At 37.6% G+C, this 17,776-nt stretch overlaps 2 protein-coding genes, 1 non-coding gene and 2 pseudogenes across 3 annotated transcripts; 3 read left to right on the forward strand and 2 right to left on the reverse strand.

Annotated features, from left to right (window-relative positions):
- The first annotated feature begins 2,111 nt into the window (after positions 1-2,111).
- On the forward strand, positions 2,112-3,246 carry LOC143556214 (chaperone protein dnaJ 49 pseudogene; annotated as a pseudogene).
- Positions 3,247-5,090: 1,844 nt separating this feature from the next.
- On the forward strand, positions 5,091-7,581 carry LOC143556203 (uncharacterized). The gene is made up of 4 exons (XM_077045594.1): positions 5,091-5,217; positions 6,273-6,376; positions 7,139-7,270; positions 7,358-7,581. The coding sequence occupies exons 1-4, from the start codon at positions 5,091-5,093 to the stop codon at positions 7,382-7,384; spliced, it is 390 nt and encodes a 129-aa protein (XP_076901709.1). The 3' UTR covers positions 7,385-7,581.
- Positions 7,582-8,245: 664 nt separating this feature from the next.
- Positions 8,246-8,327, forward strand: TRNAS-AGA (transfer RNA serine (anticodon AGA)). The gene has a single exon. It is a non-coding gene; the product is annotated as a tRNA-Ser (tRNA).
- Positions 8,328-8,921: 594 nt separating this feature from the next.
- LOC143556204 (pentatricopeptide repeat-containing protein At4g32430, mitochondrial-like) lies at positions 8,922-11,210 on the reverse strand. Its single transcript, XM_077045595.1, has one exon. The coding sequence runs from the start codon at positions 11,208-11,210 to the stop codon at positions 9,045-9,047; it is 2,166 nt and encodes a 721-aa protein (XP_076901710.1). The 3' UTR covers positions 8,922-9,044.
- A 1,617-nt stretch (positions 11,211-12,827) lies between these two features.
- Positions 12,828-17,492, reverse strand: LOC143556205 (putative sugar phosphate/phosphate translocator At5g25400; annotated as a pseudogene).
- Between the last annotated feature and the right edge of the window lie 284 nt (positions 17,493-17,776).

The following is a 17,776-nucleotide window of genomic DNA, read 5'->3' on the forward strand; positions in this document are numbered from 1 at the left end:
TAACCGACAACGAGATCGTTCATTTATTTTATCTTTATATTATTATGTTCGGTCGTTTTACCGCACCCGTCTTGAGCGTTTATCAAGAACAAAGCCGTTCATTGTCTGATCCGGTTTCGGGACCTATAGCATGGTTGTTAACTGACGATTTTGGTGGTTGTAACAGTCAAATTTCATGTCGTATCATAAAGGATTGCGATGATTCTAGCACATGTTCACCCTATAAATAAAAATTGATATGGCCAAAATAGGGTACGAAAATTTTAAAATATTTCACACCTATTATTTATCTCACCAAGAAATGTCCAACCAAATATTCATGAGTGTCAACAAAAGAATTCAATATTAAATATTCACTGAGTGTCAACAAAAGAATTCAATACAGAAGTGTCCATACGATTTCCAAACATATCAAAACTATAACTAATAACAATTTCAACAGAAACATCAGAAATGCATCACCATTTTGTCAAGAGGACGATATTGGTGTCTCTTGATGGAGAATGGTACAACGGTTGATGTGTAACTTCTTGCATTATGCAGAGGAGAGAGAGAGAGAGAGAGAGAGTCAACTCAATTTGGGTTTGCCAGAAAGAAGAAAATGGATGAAACGGGAGAGTGATGCATAATGGAGAATTGGAGAGAGCTCGGAACAAGCAGGAAGAGCGGAAGCTCCACTCCAAAATACGGCTATACAAACACCGAGTCAATTTAAAGAAAGTAATATGTATAAATCTTATATTTATTTATATTTGACAAATAGTTTAAAGTTATTATGAATGATTCTAGTGACATAGTGGTAGGAGGCTTAGGTTCTCTAGTGGAGATCCAAGTTCGATCTCCACCTACGTCATTTTTGATGGATTAAAGCAATTAATGATTTGAGCTAAACCTTGTGCAAGGTTGCAATTCGAATCCCAATCCCACCTAGGTTTTCGTCCAACTGTGTGTTACGCCAGAGAGTTCTGCTCTTGTGGTGGCACAATGACTGTCAAGTGACGGGCAATGGTATGTTTTCTCAGGAGAAACGTCCAAGCCAAACTCTGAAGCCCATATGAACCCGGTTAAGAGTTAAGACAATGTAGTATGACCACAATGAGTCAACGAAACTCCCCAAAATTAAAAAATGCGATGACCTAAAATACACAAGAAAGTCGTCGTTTACCAAAAATATATAAACAAAAAACCCAAAATAAAAAGTAGATTGTTTTGTTATATTAAAAAGTCATAATAAATATTTATTTAATTTGATAATAACACAAATACTAATTATACTATATATAAATGCAAACCTCTAGCTACAGTAATTTTAGGAAGGCCCAATCAGTGGTTGTCATGTGGCAGCCACTAATTTCATTCTTTTTTTTATATTTTAACATCTGTTTTAGTATTTGACCATTTGAAACTAATTTTACAAAAAGCTGAAGTTGGTGTGGTAGCTTTGTTATGATGTTTCAAGTTCTACATCTTTAGGTCCCAAGTTCAAACCTCTTTGAGCTATTTTTTTTTTGTTTCATTTGAAAGTAAAAAAAAAAAGAGGAGGCTGCTGTAGTGGTATTGTTTTGTTGTTGTAACTTGCAAGTCTCGAGTTCGAGCCTTTTTTAAGCCATTTATTTTTGTGTTTTTTTAAATAGAAATAGATTTTTGTATTTATAAGCTTCATACTAAATCAAGCAATGAAAAAGTAAGGTGGTGGTGGTGTGGTTCGTTCTTTAATTTGTTTTAAATACGTTAGTTTAAGGATTTATTTTTTTGGTTTAGTTTTGATACTGTAAAGAACGTTGTTGATACCAACCGAATTCGCACCAACTTACGTAAAGGATGACCGAGTGAAACCAACACAGAGCTGCCCGGGGCGCCCGACGCAACGCGCCGGTTAACAACCTAGTTCCATCAAAACAATGATACATTGAAACCTTCTTCCACTAGGGCACTCAATTAAACAATTTCCCCCAAATCCCGTATCCAATACCCAATCAATCCATCATCAACCCCCAATTTAATTCACCAAATCCCACAATCAATTCCAATTCCACCCAATACCCACTTCAATTCCCATCACACACTCTTCAATTCACCCAATTCCCACTTCAATTCTTCAATCTTTACCCATGGACGGCAATAAAGACGAAGCCTTGAGATGTTTACACATCGCCAAACAAGCCCTAACCTCAGGCGATCAAACCCGCGCCTTAAAATTCATCACCAAGGCCAAAAGATTAGACCCATCACTCCGGGTCAACGATCTGTTACCCGATCTTGATCCGGGTCATCAAGATAACCAGAACCCACCTCCAAAACAGCCGGAAAACACCTCCGGCGAAAACTCCGGCGAGTTTTCCGGCGCACGGCGGAGGATTCCGGCAACTGGGTCTGGACCCGGGTCCGGATCCGGATCTGGGTTTTACTCGGATGAGCAAGTTGTGATTGTGAGAGAGATTAAGAGGAAGAAAGATTATTATGAGATATTAGGGTTAGAAAGAAGTGCTAGTGTTGAGGATATCAGGAAGGCTTATAGGAAGTTGTCATTGAAGGTGCATCCTGATAAGAATAAGGCTCCCGGGTCCGAAGAGGCGTTTAAGAAAGTGTCGAAAGCGTTTCAGTGTTTGAGTGGTGAGGAGAGTAGGAAACAGTATGATGTTGTCGGGTCGGATGAGCCCGTTTACGAGAGGCGTGCGAGACGAGGGGGTAACGGTGATGTTAACGGGTTTTATTATGATGGTGATGTGGATGCTGAGGAGATTTTTAGGAATTTTTTCTTTGGCGGGGTGAATCCGCTGGCCACAGCGCAGTTTACGGGTTTTAGTTTCGGGTCGGGTGGGGGGGTGCAGGGTGGGAACGGGTCGGGTGGGATGAGGACGTTGCTTCAGGTTTTGCCGGTGATTTTGATATTATTGTTGAACTTTTTGCCGTCGAATGAGCCGGTTTATACTCTTTCGAGGACTTATGGGTATGATCATGTGTTTACGACGCAAAAAGGCGTTAACTTTTATGTGAAATCTAGGAACTTTGAGCAGGAGTATCCGAAAAACAGTGAGGAAAGATTGAATCTTGAAGAAAGAGTTGAGAATGGTTATGTTTCAATTCTTTCTCATAATTGTCGGCTTGAAATGCAACGGCTGCATTGGGGATATTATCAGCAGGAGACACCGAACTGTGACAGGTTGAAGCGGTTTGAGGCGATCGCTTGATGCGTTTTAATAAAGGTCTAGTTTTTATAATTTGAGTTGAATTTGAGTTTCTATTTGTAATTGTTTGATGAAAATGTAAGTTTAATTGATGCATACATACTATTGGTAAAAGAGAAATTAAAGACAATAAGTATGCAATTGTTTTTGCATATTGACTATCAAGTGTACCTTCTCATATCATGATTTGTTTTGGTATATATTTATAGAATAAAAGTTTGAATCTTGATCTTTTTTGCTGGTTTTTTGTTTGATATACATTTTTGTGTTGTATTGTATTTGTATGGGATTTAACAATGGTTTATACGCGTTATGTTACACAATACAATCTTCTTTGAAACGAGTTGTTTGGTAATTGGATCGTGTTCTTTTGGCAAACGGGCTCACCTCTCCCTCATGTGAGCCCGTTTGATTTTTCGGACACATACACATTTGGAACCCCCCCCCCCCCCGGTCCGTTTCATGCATTTGATGTTCTTCAATGAGCCGATTTATATCGTCATTTTATAAGTGTAAAAAGCATCAAATCTTTTGGCACATTTGATTAAACAAGAAAAGACTAAAACTTGAAACAAGAAAGATTACAACTTGAAGAAACATTCGGACATAAGTATACAACTTGGGCACGATTATCGTTTGATTAAACAAGAAAGATTGCAAATGAAGAAACAATCGAGCGTGAGGCCATGAGTATAGTTATAGTTTTCTCGTGTTTTCTAGCAAGAGATGGAACGATTTCATTTAGAGCATCATAGGGAGACTCGTATAAGAAACGATTGAGCATCAATATGCAACGTGTAGGGAACTCGTTAGAAGATGACCCGAGGTTAAAACAATGAGAACACCCTCCGACGATCAAGTTAGTATGAAAAAGAGAGTCATGGTAAAAGATGTAACAAGCTGGTATAAAAAAGAGAGTCAATGTAAAAGTTGTAAACATGTATATAACTATATAAGCATAAAATATGAGTGGATGTGTTATAGTGGTAGGTAAAGCCCAATAAGCCCAACATATCTAAGTTTGGGCCTAAAATCAAGCTCTAACTAGAGGTGTATGGAAATAAAATCGACGAAATCTAAAGATTGATGTCGATCTATGCATCAATATGAATAATGACGAAATGAGAGTAATGTAAAACTAAGGTGAAAATATGGTTTAACATTTTGTGTTGGAGTGATAAATTAAAGAATATAAATTGTTTAGATAACATAAATCAAAGTACAAAAAAATACTCTTATGAACAACATATAAAAACTCTCACGAACAAACGTTTGTGAACACATTAGCGAACGTTCACGAACACAATTGAACGGACGGGGCTATGTTCATGCTCGTTTGTTTAACTAATTGAACAAAATTTCGTGTTAATGTTCGTTTATATATTAAATGAACAAATATAAACAAACTTCCCGGCAAACAATTCACAAACAATTCGTTGAACGTTTTAAAGCCTTTTTTCATTAAACATAATAGCGGGAAACTAGCAAAACCCGAAGACAAACAACCAACAAAACCAAAAGATCGAAAAAAAACACTAAATAAACTATTAAAAAAACCAAAAGTACACGAGATCAACGTAAATTCACCGGCATATTAAAAACGTTTTAATTAACAAAAAAATCAAAGAAAAAAAATATATAAAAGAAAATCAATAAAAGCAAGTTGTCAACTTGTTGTCAACAAAAAGACCAAAAAGCCCTTAAAACAAAGCCTAGCACCTTCACCTTTAAACCCTTGTAATCATTCTCTCGCAAATCTGTAAAACCCTAATCTTGCGTCCGCCGTAAAAATGGTACCTTTATACTCTCATCTTCAAATCCATCAATCTTTAGCTAATTTCCCATCTGGGTTTTAATAGTTAATCAATTTCCCATCTGGGTTTTGCTAATCTTGGTTTCTTGATGCAGACTGGTGAAGCTGTGAACCCAAAGGCTTACCCACTGGCTGATGCTCAGCTTACTATTACTATATTGGATCTTGTGCAGCAGGCTGCTAATTATAAGCAGCTTAAGAAGGGTGCTAATGAAGGTATGGGCTTTAAATTTTTGTAATTTACAAAACCCTTGTTTGGTTTGGTGGTTGTTTGAAGCTTTGTATGTGAGTTTAGGGATTTTGGTGATATGGGTTTGATTGTTTTTGATGATTCATGTGAGGATTTGGTGTTTTTTTGTTGGTTAAATGTTGGTGCTTGTTAGGTCAACGGTGAATGATTTTTTTTTATTTTATAGATTATAAATAAATATCATAAATCTTAAGGAATTAATTGTTTGGATGTCTTATGTAAAGTAAGATGGTCTTATTGCAGTTGACTTGTTTTGTATACAAATTCACACATGAAAGATGTTAATATGTTGATTGGGGATGGGAAGTTGTGCTTTCGTTGTAGGGATGTTCAAAAAGCTTGCGGCTCGAGACTCGGGCTCGTATCTCGTTCAGTAAAAGCTCGAATAAAACTAGCTAAAAACTTGATTTGAAACAACTTAGGCTCGTTTAACTTCAAGATCGACCTCGAGCCTAGCTATGCTGCCTCATTTAAGTTCAAGCTCAAGCTCAAACCCACCCTGGCTCGACTCGTGAACAACTCTATTTTGTTGTTCATATTTGGATGAATTCATGTCAAGAAAGCGTTGTTGATTCATCGTTTCCTATACGAGTTCAAATTGATTCTTGTAAATGTATAAAATCATGAAAATCATTTTCTATATTGTTCGTAGTTGGATGAATATTGTGTCAATTAACTCATGAAAAATGGTGATTTGTTTATTTGAGAGTTTTTTTATTGTTCATATTTGGATGAATTTGTGTAAATGAAATCATTACAAATTTCGTTACTATAAGTCTATAATAATAATGGAGGTCATCTGACGTTTCATTTTCTTGTAATTGGTTAAAAGTAAATGTTTATGAAAGCTATATATTTGACTTATATATGGATGTCTTTTTCTTGATATAGTTTTTAAACTTGTTAACTATAAATCTTTCAAACAGTATAACAAGATTAAGTTATTTGGATTTCATATGGGTATCTTTTAATTTTGGTTGTTTATGACTCTAAAATATGATTTTAATTTTGTGATTTAAAGCTACAAAGACCCTTAACAGGGGTATATCTGAGTTTGTGGTGATGGCAGCAGACGCTGAGCCTCTCGAAATTATTCTTCATCTTCCTCTCCTTGCTGAAGATAAGGTAATTTATGTTTATATTGATATAACCTGTATTTAGTTATTGTGTAGGTAGATTGCATATGCATTCACACATGTTTTAACCAGAGGGTATATGTATATAATTATAAACTGTCTGATGAAAAAATCAAGAATTTTAGTGGGATTCGGTTGTTTGTTAAATGTTTTAGCTTTTGAGTAAAATGGTTAAAAGATTCAAAAATCTTGATGCTGTTAGATTAAAAGCATGAAAAGAACAAGCTTTTTAGTATAACCAACCGGTTTTCTCTAAATTTTTGCATGAGATTATAATGATGAGTAAATCAGGAATCTTCATGCGTTAGATTTGAAAAAAAATTGAAAAATATCAAGAATTTTGGTAGAAATGATTGCTTGTCGTGAATTTTTTGCACAAGATTATAATGGTGAATAAATCAGGAATTTTATAATGGTGAGATTTTAATGTTGAAATAAATCTGGAATCTTGATGCGTTAGATTTGAACAAAAGTGAAAATATCAAGAATTTCGGTAGAAACGATCGCCTTTTGTCTTGAATTTTTTGCACAAGATAATGGTGAAATAAATCAGGAATTTTGATCCTTTCAAGATTATGTTATATGCTGTTAAATTAAAATCTTGAAAAGATCAACAATTTTAGTAGGCGTCTATCAACAGTCGCTTATGTTTTTAGCATCACGGGTCTTAAAATGGTGAAAAAATCTCGATAGAAAGGTAAAAGATTTTGTTCTACAGTTATAGTTCATCATATAAAACTTTATTTTGCAGAATGTACCCTATGTTTTCGTGCCATCAAAGCAAGCACTCGGACGAGCATGCGGTGTCACTCGGCCCGTGATTGCGTGTTCAGTGACCAGCAATGAAGGCAGCCAATTGAGGTCCCAAATACAGCAACTCAAGGTTCTTATTACATACCATTAATATTATATTTAGCCCAAATTTTGTTTAAATGTTTCTAAATTTGCTGTTTTTTTTTTCAAATCGCAGGATGCTATTGAGAAGCTTCTGATTTAAAGATGGATTATGGAAATTCGGTGTGATGGGTCGGTTATCGGCTTTGATCTTTCTTTTCCTAAAACAACTATGATTATTGTACTGAGATTTTCTTTATGAATTATGAACTCAAATGACTTGTAGTTTGGTTTATGCTTGAGAACATTCTCTTTAATGGATTGAATGATTGATAGAAATTTTCTTCTATTTGTGCTTGATATATTATTGTCATTAATGTTATTTTGGTCTAATGGTAGTTAGAACTTAGAGGCGTGCATCGGTTGAAACCGGACCACGCCCAAATGAACTTAGAAACTCTGAGATTGGGTAGGATCGAATATGAATTTGTATGTTATAAAGCTAATATGAATAAGGCGAAACAAACGCTACTAAATGTTTTAACGCGTAACCTATTATAATCCGAAAAACGCAAAAGGTTTTTGGTAGAATGTTTAATGCCTTTGTTACAAATTTTGGTAGGTTTGCAGTTGAGAAATATAAATAGTTGAAAACTCGAAATCATGAATCAATTTTTTGGACCCGTTTTTCGGCGTGTCGTGCATGGTACGTTTTCGGCTCCTAAGTCCCAAAGCTTTGTTTTAATAGGATTGGCTTTACTATTCAAAAGGGGTTGTGGTGGCGGCGGCACAGCTCGTTGCCCGTTTGTCTGAATGTAATCGTTTTTTATTTTAATGAGAAAATAATTATGATTGACCCATTTTCATATTTTCACTGCAAAGAAAAAAGTAGTGTAGCCATGGAAGATAAAAATAGTAAAACTGTCCTAAAGTTAGTAGCTAGTGAAAACTAACATATTAAAAAATTTAATATATGATATATTATATATAAAGGGTTTTAGTTTTTGCAGATATAGAACATCAAGTGGACGTGCCGGAGTGGTTATCGGGCATGACTAGAAATCATGTGGGCTTTGCCCGCGCAGGTTCGAATCCTGCCGTTCACGTTTTCAGCTTTTTTTTTTAATTTAATTTTTTTAGGTATATTGGTTTTCATTAATCCCAACTATCATCTTTTGGTCACTACCAGTCCCAACTAACGAATTTCCTGCTGACAGTCTCAACTCTTAATGTATTTGTTCATAACAGTCCGCGACTAACAGAATCCTAGCGTCATTAGTTTCAGGTCGCCGGAAAACTCAAATTTTTTCCCAAAAACTTAACATTTTCGTCCCAAACATCCTGGTAACTTTGTATCGGACCTTTAGGAACTTTTTTCTAGCAAAAGGCCCAATCATTGAGGTCGCTGAAAACCCTAAAACCATCGTTGGAATTGGTTGGTGGTGCTCAAGTGGTGGTAGTTGGTTGGCGGTGAGTCAATTGGTGGTGGTTGCAGTGTTCAGGTGGTGTTTTCTGGCAACAAATTTGACTTTTCCGGCCAAAAACGTTTTTCCAACGACCTGAAACTAACGGTGTTAGGATTTTGTTAGTCGCGGACCATTAGGAACAAATACATTAAAAGCTGAGACCGTCAGTAGCCCATTTATTTGTTGGCACCGGCAGTGACTAAAAGAAGATTAATAAATAACACTCGGTTTCATCTTTCTAAAGTCATCTATATTCTATAATGTTTTTCAACAATCTGAATTCATAAACACCTCTAAACACAATGTTGAATCATTAGTTATCCGGATCTTGACCCGTTAAACCGGCGTCTCTACGCGCTACAAAACTTTAACTTGCTCGATAACATCGTCCATCTTAACCGACTTCATTTCCGCCCCCAAAAACCACGCCATCCGATAAATCTCATTCGTTCGCGGATGCGACGTATCATCCGACGAAAATGCGTGACACGACCCTTTAACGTTATTCACATCGATCCAACTAAACCCGACAACTTTCTTCACGTTATTCTCCCTCATCCCTTTCCTTATTCTCGCAACTTCATCCCAGTTCGCTCGTTCCGCGTGCAAATTCGACATCAACACGTACGAACCCGACTCTCTCGGTTCCATTTTCAACAAAGCGTCCGAAACCCGCTTCCCCATTTCCATATTGCCGTGAACTTTACACGAGCCCAATAAGCTTTGAAGCACCGGGAGCCCGACCCGGCCCGGGATTCGGCCCAAAAAGTCCTCCGCCTCGGCTAACCGCCCGGCCTGCCCATACATATCCACCATACACGAATAATGTTCCGGGGTCGGCTCGATGTTATAAACATTAACCATTGACCCGAACACCTCTTCTCCCTTCTCCACCATCCCTTTTCTTCCACACGCGGGTAAAACCGATAAAAACGTTATCGAATCAGGCCCGAAAGACTCGGTTTTCACGTCTTCGTACAACTTCATAACCGACTCGTAATCCCCGTGTCGTGAATGGGCTGATATTATCGCGGTCCACGCGACTTGGTTCTTGTCCTTGATTTCGTTAAACACTTTACACGACTCGTTGATACTTCCGAGCTTCGCATACATGTCGAGAAGCGCACCCGACACAATCGGATTCTCGTTTAACCCGAGTTTTAACAAATACGAGTGGCACCATTGGCCGTATCTTAACGATATAGACTCGGAAGACGCGATCGCACTTAACACACTCCCGAACGTGTAATCATTCGGTTTTGACTCCACGATCGTCTCCAAGAACGTTTTCAAAGCTTCTTGAAACATTTTGTTTAAAGTGAACCCCGAGATTAACGCGTTCCATGTAATAATAACCTTGTTTTCAATCTCTTCAAATACTTTAATCGAGTCGTTTATCGACTCAAACTTTGCATACATCGTAATGAAGCTATTAGCAACGACTAACTCTTGAAAAAAACTCGACTTTATGCATAACCCATGAACCGTTAAACCTTCTTTAAACATATCATTACCACATATGGCATGAATCAAACCAACAAAAGTAACCTCATTCGGATAAACATCATCACTTCTCATATTATTAAACAAAGAAACAGCGTGTTCTTCACTTATCGAAATCATAGTGGTCCACGACACCACATTGCGGTTAACCATCCCGTTAAAAACCAACTTTGCATCTTTGATGCAGCCACATTTTGAATAAGTCGAAATCAAAACATTGCAGACTGATTCGTGTGTCCTATACCAGTTTTTCAAAGCCAACCCGTGTATCTGTTTCCCGAGCATTAAATTTCTAGCATGCCCACAAGCCGAAACCGCGCTAGTGAACGAAACATGATCAAGTTTCAATCTTAACCTTACCATTTCAATAAAAGTCGAAAACGCTTCTATCCCAAAACTCCCTTCTTGACTATACCCTGAAAGAATCGCGTTCCACGACACTAAGTCTCTTTCAGGCATTTCATCGAACACCTTTTCAGCCTCGGCTATTCGTCCCCATTTCGCGTACAAAGTCACAAGCGCGTTCCCGATAAACCCCTCACGCTGCATCCCGTTTTTCACCACTAACGAGTGCAGCTGCGTCCCGAACACAAACTCTTCACAGTCTGCACAATGTGCCAATGCAGTAGTGTAAGTCACTGCATCAAAAGAAACCCCTAAATGATTCATTCGACACGCAAAATTCAACGCATTTTCGTTATCTTTAAACGCAGACAGCAACGTGTTCCACAAAACCGTGTCGGGTCTATCCAACTTGTTAAAGATAACCAAAGTGCGATCAAGCTGTCCCGATTTCGAGTACATGTGCATTAACGAATTCGAAACCGAGAGGAACGAATCGAGCTTGGATGACACTGCGAAAGCGTGGATTTGGGACCCGAGTTTCGGGTCGCCACGACACGCTTTAACAGCGAGTGCGGTCGACACTTCGTCAATATGATTGACACCCAGATGCTGAATTTGTGTGGTGAACATGTCAAGAGCTTGAAATGGGCGGTTTTGGTGGATAAGGTTGAGCATTGAGTGGTGCAAAGGTGTGAAGTTTGGTTGAGGCATTTGGTCGAACAGTTGGTATGCATGTTGGATTGAATGGGGGTTTATTGCGGGTTTAGTGTGGAAGTGTTTGGATATTAATTGGCGGGTGATCTTTAAAGTGGTATGGAGGTATAACGATGGATTGGCGGGTAGTTTATTGTGGGTTTAGTGTGTAACGATGAACGACAGGCTGATAAGGTTGTGTTGAATGTTGACTGCCTAGTACCTTAAATCACTTTAGAGTTTATATATTATTGAAAAAAAAAAACACTAATGTTATTGTAAAAACGCGTAACGGTTAAACTAATAATACAATTACAATTTAGTCTTTTAGTTTTATAAAAAGGATGCGATCTTCACTCGTATAGGTCTGTACAAGTCATATAAGTCATGTATGACTGACAAATGTACAAAAGGGATACAAAAAAAACTTTTTGCAGTCTATACGCCCCGTATAGCCATGTACAAGCCATAAAGGTCTTCAACATCTCATATATAGCCTGATACAACATAAAACTTATATTACTCATATAAAGCTATACGAGGCACTAGAAACAAAAATCGACAACTTCCGACACAAACCAACACAACTCAAGGTCTATACGAGTCGTATAGGCGAAAAATGGTGTATGAAAATCCAAAGTGTTGTATGAAGTGCCTTATAAAAATGCAAGTAGGTTAATTTAATTGATAATATTTGGTTGTGGATTCGCACACTTGAGCTCCTTAGGTCGTTATCCAACTGGCACCTAAGAGGGCTTTGCCATTTTGGCGCCTAATAGTTTGGGTTGTGAAATGGTTTGACGCTTGGTGTAGTGGGTGAGGTGGCATAGGCGTAACCCAACTACAAATAACTTTAAAGTACAATCCAAAATGCTTAAAGTACCATATTTAAATTTTATAGGTGTGAATAGATATGTAAAGATGAATATAGAGATATGGATCCGGATACAGAAGAAAAATGGAGAAAATGCCCATAATCTAGAGATTGAGAACAAAATAGAGACTCCAATGTAAAAGTTTAAAAGCTCTCTCAATGGTGTTGTTAATTTTTAGTGTTATCATTTAGCCCGTATAACACATAGGTTTGTATGCTTGGTAAGAATATAATTTTGATTTCACATATAAACGAGGGTTAACTATGAACAACCGAGAAATAGAAAGGATGAATCTAATAAAAAATAAAAGAAGATTTAGTTAGAGATGAAGTATAATATTTATTATATGCTGAGTATTATTAGAAATTATAGTTGGATTGAAAACATAAATATAGGTATAAGATCATTGTATATGGTGTGGTTTTAAATATTAAAAGAGTCGTGATAAGTTACAACAAAATTATCGGTGTTGTTCATGTTGCTTGATCCAATTTAGTCCAACATATTTACATATCAAATCTAGATCAGAAAAGGCAACTTTATAAAATTCCAAACAATAAGAAACAAATGTAACTTCTAACACCTAAGACATGGTGTAAATAAATCTGTGTACTATAACACAAGTCACATACTCACATGTTAAACCAATCAACACAAACCAACAAACACAAACATCATACAACCTAAATCCTAATCAACAATTAAACACAATCAAACCTTAAAATCATTCGCTAGATTCCATCTTTCTACTTGCTTTCTCATCTACCAATTCATCATTAAACTGAGCAGCCTTCTTCTCCGCATCATCTGTTGCCTTAAGCCCTTGCAACTTTGCATGATTATAATAACCTACCCCTATAAAAGCAATCAAGTAACCAAACAAATTAACCGGTGTCACCGTATCCTTAATCACTGACCACGAAAACGCAATCAACAACCAGTCTTTAACCACACCCGCAACGTTCATAGTAAACGCGGACGTCTTCCCAACAAGCAAGAAAACCGCTAGGTTCAATGCAAACGCGCATAATGCGTTTGTTGAGAATATAAAATAATCAAAGTGAAAGGTGGAGGTATCCGATAACTTTGGAAGCTCGATAATGATCCATGGGACCGATAAGAACACTAGACAACACGGAGCGACATAGTAAAAGATGTTATCGGGTTAAATGTGATTCCTTTGGATGTTAATAATATTTGAATCAAAACTAGTCGTGTCGCTTCGAACACAACCGCACCTAGTTGTAATATAACCCCCCATGTGTTGAATTTTGCTTCACCGTATGCAGCAATCGCGACACCGAATGAGATGGACAACATGTGTAAGGCCCCGAACCCGGTAGCCTTACTTTAGCGTCGGATTTACTCATAAACACAGTTCTTACAAATCAGAGTTCATTAAAACTTTCGCGGATTATAAAAACTTTCATGAAACGTTACAACAATCCAAAACTTGCCTTATTTAAACATTCTTGTCTTTCAAAATAAACGTCAATTACATTAAAACATCTTGAGTCTTCAAATGCCAGTCTCCTATTCGCCCACCATGTGCCCGCTCAAGCTAGTTGTCTCATTCTACTCACCTGCGTGCATACTAAAAGTCAGCTACGCTGAGTGAGTTCTAGTTAATCGGACGCCATACAATACATACACATACATACATATCCGAAGATACATATCCATACCTAACTAGTTACCCTTCTGTTCTACATACATACTTACTACCATACATACATACATATCTACAATCACTAACCTCAGTCTACCGAGAGTACGTTCATAGTCCGCCGTCTATACCTGTACTCAAGGTCGTGAACACGTAAAAGGTCCGCAGTCCTTACCTATGTTCACCATTTATGGTACGTGCAAGGTCCGCAGTCCTTCCCTATACCATCCTACATCCACAACACGTACAAGGTCCACAGTCCTTCCCTATGTTGCAACCTAAACCATAGCACGTACGAGGTCCGCAGTCCTCCCCTATGCTACCACAATACAAATACAGCACGTATAAGGTCCACAGTCCTTTCCTATGCTGATGCCTATCTATAATACGTATAAGGTCCGCAGTCCTTAACTACGTTGTCGTCTATTATCTGTAACACGTATAAGGCCCACCGTCCCTATCTACGTTTACATCTATCATCTACTTTACGTATAAGGCCCGCAGTCCTTAACTACGTTGTCGTCTATTATCTGTAACACGTATAAGGCCCACCGTCCCTATCTACGTTTACATCTATCATCTACATTACGTATAAGGCCCGCAGTCCTTAACTACGCCATCACCAGCCGAGTCTATGTCCGACAAAAGCTAGAGGGATTTGCCATCCTAACTTACTATGTCGAACGTAGAACTCACATACCATTCGTGTACCTGTATACACATACTTCACATATACAATAATTACATTATAGCATAAGAACACTCTAGGCGTTCTTTACATCATTCATTTAACAACCATACCTCTTGTCGATACGTGCAATATCCGAAGATCGTTCACGCCCCGACAAGTATTCATTTGTAATGTTCATACATCTTCGATATATAATATTCGTACCTTTATTTTTGACCTGACAGTACGCGCAATATCCAAAGATCGTTCGCGTACCGACAAGCAATCATTCATATCCATCACATATATCACATATGGCATACACTTATCACTTAGGATAAATGTATTAACAACACATCGAGTATGCACACAGCCCCGAAAACATAACACATAAATGGGGCTAGAAACTCACCTGAATCCTGTTACGCTCTCCGTTAATCGTTATTCCCTTCTTGAGCTGTGCACGGCTAACTGTATAATATTTACATGTATCAATTAACTACTACTACTCATGTTGTATTTCTATCTTTATACAACCCACAACGAACGGGGTCCGGGGGCAGCGCCCCTGGCAGCGGGGTCTAGGGGCGGCAGCCCTTAGCAGGGTCCAAGGGGCAGAGCCCCTGGCTGGGGTCGAGCTGCCAGGTCAGCTTGGAAAAATTTTATTTACATTAACTGTCTTAACACATTTTCCATTAGGTTTTTAATTTATTTTCTAATCGAACTTGACTTTAGGCGAAGTTAAACCTTAGGCGAACTTAGCTTTAGGCGAAGTTAAACCTTATGTGAACTTAGCTTTAGGCGAAGTTAAACCTTAGGCGAACTTAGCTTTAGGCGAAGTTAAACCTTAGGCGAACTTAGCTTTAGGCGAAGTTAAACCTTAGGCGAACTTAGCTTTAGGCGAAGTTACCAACTAGGCGAACTTGGCCGTAGGCGAAGTTAAGCTTTGAAGGCGAAGTTATCAGTTTGCAGGCGAAGTTGCCCAGTTCGCAGGCGAAGTTGCCCAGTTCAGCTACGGGTTTGGTTTTTATCAAGCATTTTGGCGATTTTAATACCCTTGTTATGGTTCGACATCACCCACTAACGTTCCCTAACCATTTCGTTCGTATATATATCCCGTATATACTATAAAGCTTGGATCTTTAAGCTTAAGGACATTCAATAAAACATAAACTTTAAAGGTCAAGAACATACCTTTTGTGCTCGTTTGGATCTCGTTTAATTTGTTTAATCACAACTAATCGTTTACTCTCTCTCGGATCTTGCTCGTTTCTCTCCCTCGGCCGCCAGCCGTATATGGCGGTGTGTGGTGTGTGTGTGTTTTGGAGTGTGTAGAAATTATGATGGAAATGAATGAGGGTTTAGGGTTTTAGGTTGGTTTAGGGGATATTTATATCCCTTAAAGCCCATGGACCTAAAGCCCATTCTCATTTAACCCATCTCAATTAATCTAAATCCATGATCCGTTCTTTACTCGATATTAATTAATTAATAACGCGGAAATCATTAAACGTAACTTTCTTTATTCAACATTATAAATTTTAGGATGTTACAACATGTTACCTGAAAAAAATTAACCAAAGAACATAATGATATTGGTGAATAATATTTTTTATGCATTGAACTAGTGAAAACTAGGAGTGTAAATGAGTCATCGGCTCTCTAAAATAAGTTTGTTTAATAATCTAGGATTCTAGTCCAAGTTAGAGTTGAACTTATCAAGTTCAAGCCTAAAAATAAGCTTGTTTGATGTCCGAGCTGAAATTATGGAGCTTGCTAACTAGTGAGCCTAAATGGGCCAATTACTTATTTATTTTTTATTCAACATAAAAAATATAAATTTTTTATAATGATATTTCTTATATATAAAATTATGAATTATGATAAAAGTAACTAAATAATATATATTATATTATATAAAAAAGGAAAATAAAATACCTATACAAATAATTATAAATAATGATTTAATTCGTAAATAATAAACGAAGTAAACTGCGGTTTTCGTCCATGTGTTTGTTTAAATCTATGATTTTAGTCCAATAGTTTTAAATTTACGATTTTCGTCCCTGTAATTTCATTTCACTTGCAATTAAACCCGAATTCACCAATCCCGTTAAGTCTAGTCGTTAAACCCATCAGCATGTCTTTCATGTGAGGAGCAGTTTTGTCACTTTTCTCCTCAAATAAACCCCAGTCCTAATCCGCAAGTCCTCACGTGAGAGGCTGGGGTGTATTTTGAAGAAAAAGGACAAAACTACCCCTCATGTGAACGACGCGCTGACGGGTTTAACGACCAGACTTAACGGGATTAGTGAATTCGGGTTTAATTGCAAGTGAAATGAAACCACATGGACGAAAATCACAAATTTGAAACTACTGGACTAAACTAAACCCGTAGATTTGAATAAACATAGGGACGAAAACCGCAGTTCACTCCAATAAACGAATTAAGTTGAGCCAACTTGAGTTTAGAAAAACCACTCACAAGTCACAAACTCAAAATCCGAGCTCAAACTCTAGAAATAAAGCTCGAAACTACTCGAACTTAGATTCAACCTCCCTAACTTAAACTAGCCGAGCTCAAGCTCAGCTCGACTCATTTACGCAACATGTTTAACAATAAACATTACCCATAGTTTGTGACTTAAACCCTTCTTTCTTAAACAAAACCCCAATAGAATACACAGCAACCGGCATCAAGGCCTTCATCATCTGAATAAACGAAACCGACAAATAAATATACGCCGAATTCGACAGCCAAAGGCTAAGCGAGTACAACAACCCGATGGGCACAACTGACTTGATATAAGCCTCTCGAGTCATTTGAACTCGTTCCACTAGTTTAAACACGTTAAGAATGACATAAGCCAGTGTCGAACAGGCCGCCATGTGGATCATGGTTAGCGAAATCGGGTACGGCCAGTTGTACATGTTGCGGTCGAGGATGAACTTGTTGAAGATGATTACGGTGAAGCTGAGGCATATCCAGATGAAGACGTAGGTGTATGAGATTATTATTTTTTTTAAGATGGGTTCGGTTAAGGTTCCCATGGATTAATGGTTTGATGATGTTGAGGTTGAGTTTGGCGATATTAAGGTTTAAGGTTTAGGTACAAAGTGATATAGGGTGTTGTACTGTTACAGACGTCGAGGTTGGATGGTACGTGTCTTCTTGTTGTGTCAAAAGGTCGTCCAGTTTCCGAACAGACATGATTCCGGACGAAATGAATTTCATAATTTCACCGACATTAATTGCATGCTATTTTTATGTCGAAAATATTATTATAATACTAGTTTTTATGTATCATATTTTACGGGGTGTTTTACATTATTCGTT

This window comes from Bidens hawaiensis, unplaced genomic scaffold, assembly GCF_021521415.1.
Source record: "Bidens hawaiensis isolate Kalapana, Puna unplaced genomic scaffold, B.hawaiensis_p1.1 tig00018484_1, whole genome shotgun sequence".
Lineage (NCBI taxonomy): Eukaryota > Viridiplantae > Streptophyta > Magnoliopsida > Asterales > Asteraceae > Bidens > Bidens hawaiensis.

Excerpts from the sequence above, each read along its gene's own strand:
- LOC143556203 (XM_077045594.1), top strand. The coding sequence starts at position 5,091 with ATGCAGACTGGTGAAGCTGTGAACCCAAAGGCTTACCCACTGGCTGAT. Across the intron at positions 6,377-7,138 it reads CTCTCCTTGCTGAAGATAAG|AATGTACCCTATGTTTTCGT; the intron begins GTAATTTATGTT and ends TTTATTTTGCAG. Across the intron at positions 7,271-7,357 it reads CCCAAATACAGCAACTCAAG|GATGCTATTGAGAAGCTTCT; the intron begins GTTCTTATTACA and ends TTCAAATCGCAG.
- LOC143556204 (XM_077045595.1), bottom strand. The coding sequence starts at position 11,210 with ATGCTCAACCTTATCCACCAAAACCGCCCATTTCAAGCTCTTGACATG.